The 1,811-nt window shown below is 47.0% G+C and overlaps 1 protein-coding gene across 1 annotated transcript; it reads right to left on the reverse strand.

The window, feature by feature from the left end:
• Positions 1-404: 404 nt before the first annotated feature.
• On the reverse strand, positions 405-1,184 carry LOC119594131 (E3 ubiquitin-protein ligase TRIM9-like; the record flags this gene model as incomplete). Its single annotated transcript, XM_037943197.1, is given in 1 exon segment — positions 405-1,184. A coding segment is annotated over 1 exon segment (768 nt), but the record flags the coding sequence as incomplete, so codon positions are not given.
• Positions 1,185-1,811: the final 627 nt, after the last annotated feature.

Below are 1,811 nucleotides of genomic sequence, written 5' to 3' on the forward strand. Positions count from 1 at the left end.
TTTAAGGACACAAATAAGACAGAAGACAAGAAAAGGAGCCACAGGTCACAAGAAAAGCTATTAGAGATAGACTGCATTACCTCTTATCTTGCATCTTGTCCGATCTTGCATCTTGTCCAATCCAAAGAAAAGAACTGCTCGCTTAACCACTTGCCCAGAAGCCCACAGATATTTCAACAGTAACATTACTGAATTCTCGAACCTAAATCTACCGAGAGACTGACAGATTCGAACGACTGTCAGGTTCTCTGGTCCGACTTTTGGTTGACAGTGGTGTATGTACAGCAGCGGCAAGCAATGGTGCCTGACAGCCTTAATGCCATGTTAAAGGCTATTTGATGAAACAAAGTAGGGCTGAAATTCGGTACTCGGAATGATAACGCAAGGAAAGTGTCAGGACTCACCTTATGTGTTTTGGTGACGGCGTTGAGCGCGTGCACGTCGTGTGCGTGGTGCCGTCCGTGGTGCAGGCACAGAACGCACACTGGAAGACGGCAGGTGAGGCAGTACATGGACACATGCTCTTGCGGGTGGTGTGTGCAGCGCCCTTCCCTCTCCCTCCGTCGCGCCCTCAGGAGCGCCCTTCCTTCGGCCACGCTCACGAGCCAGTGGGCGGCCAGAGGGCCACGGGCGGGGTGGCATGCTTCTCGACAAGGGCCGCAGTAGAACACTAAGCACTGGTCGCAAAAGACCTGGGCGGGTCGGGGCGCCGTGGCCGCATCGCAAAGCTGGCACGGCTCAGCTACCTGGTACCTCTCCAGGTGCTTGTCCACCACCGCCGCCAGCACCTTGAACCGCGTCAGCCCCTGCGCCCCCGCTTCGTCTGTCGGCGTCAGAACGGAGCACTGCGGGCATGCGATGGTGTACACGGGCGGCGGCGGGGGCGGATCCGAGCTGCTGCCTCCTTCAGGAGCACCGACAAGGCTTGTTGGACGAGAACTACACGAAACGCCCGAGTCAGCGTCGCTCAACACGGACAGTTTATCCACCTCGGATGTTTCGTGGAGATCTTCGGCAGGAGCAACACTCCCTTCATCCTCACTACGTGCAGGCGGAGCTGCAGGTTTCTGAAGTGCTCCTGCACAAGCTAGACACAAAGCATGACGACACACTAATATAACCGGCACGTGGTAATACCCGGTACACTGACTACACCGCAGCTCCTCCTCCATCTCGCTCACTGGCTCAGCTCACACTGTTTACATTTGCGAGCCGTTGAGCGTTCCAGCCGACGTGGGGCAAGCATTTTTCGAATCTTATTTTTATTACTTTATATAACTTTTAAATATATTTTTAGGGTTATTTATCTTATAGTTTCATGATTTCTAATGCTTTTAATAGAGATACGTTAAATTATAGTTTGTAAAGATGAATAACCCAAAATGTAATAGAAAACGGAAATTTCTTCAACATATTATAGCATAAACTATTATATTTTTGATATTGACAAAGCCTACTGAAGTTATAGCACATAAATTTTAGTAGCTTTCATATAACGGTAATAGATGTGTAATGCTTACATGGAACATATATTCAAAGATACGTTTTTAATTGTTTTCTACCATTTCAAAATTCCTTTTAGATTCACCAATGCGGATTTTCAGAAGGCAGATGCATTTTCAGCTCCTGATGAGTTATGTTTACATAAAAGGTTGCTGTTAAACTATTCTTGTGATCATCAAATAATAGGATATCTTTTAATCAATGTATTCAGAGTTTGTCGTCTCTGAAAATTGGCTTCAAAGCTTAGACAATTTCTCTTTCTTCAGTTATTTGAAGACTTTTAAAACTTCTTGATCCGCGTCAGTTAA

Source organism: Penaeus monodon, chromosome 33 (assembly GCF_015228065.2).
Source record: "Penaeus monodon isolate SGIC_2016 chromosome 33, NSTDA_Pmon_1, whole genome shotgun sequence".
NCBI classification, from domain to species: domain Eukaryota; kingdom Metazoa; phylum Arthropoda; class Malacostraca; order Decapoda; family Penaeidae; genus Penaeus; species Penaeus monodon.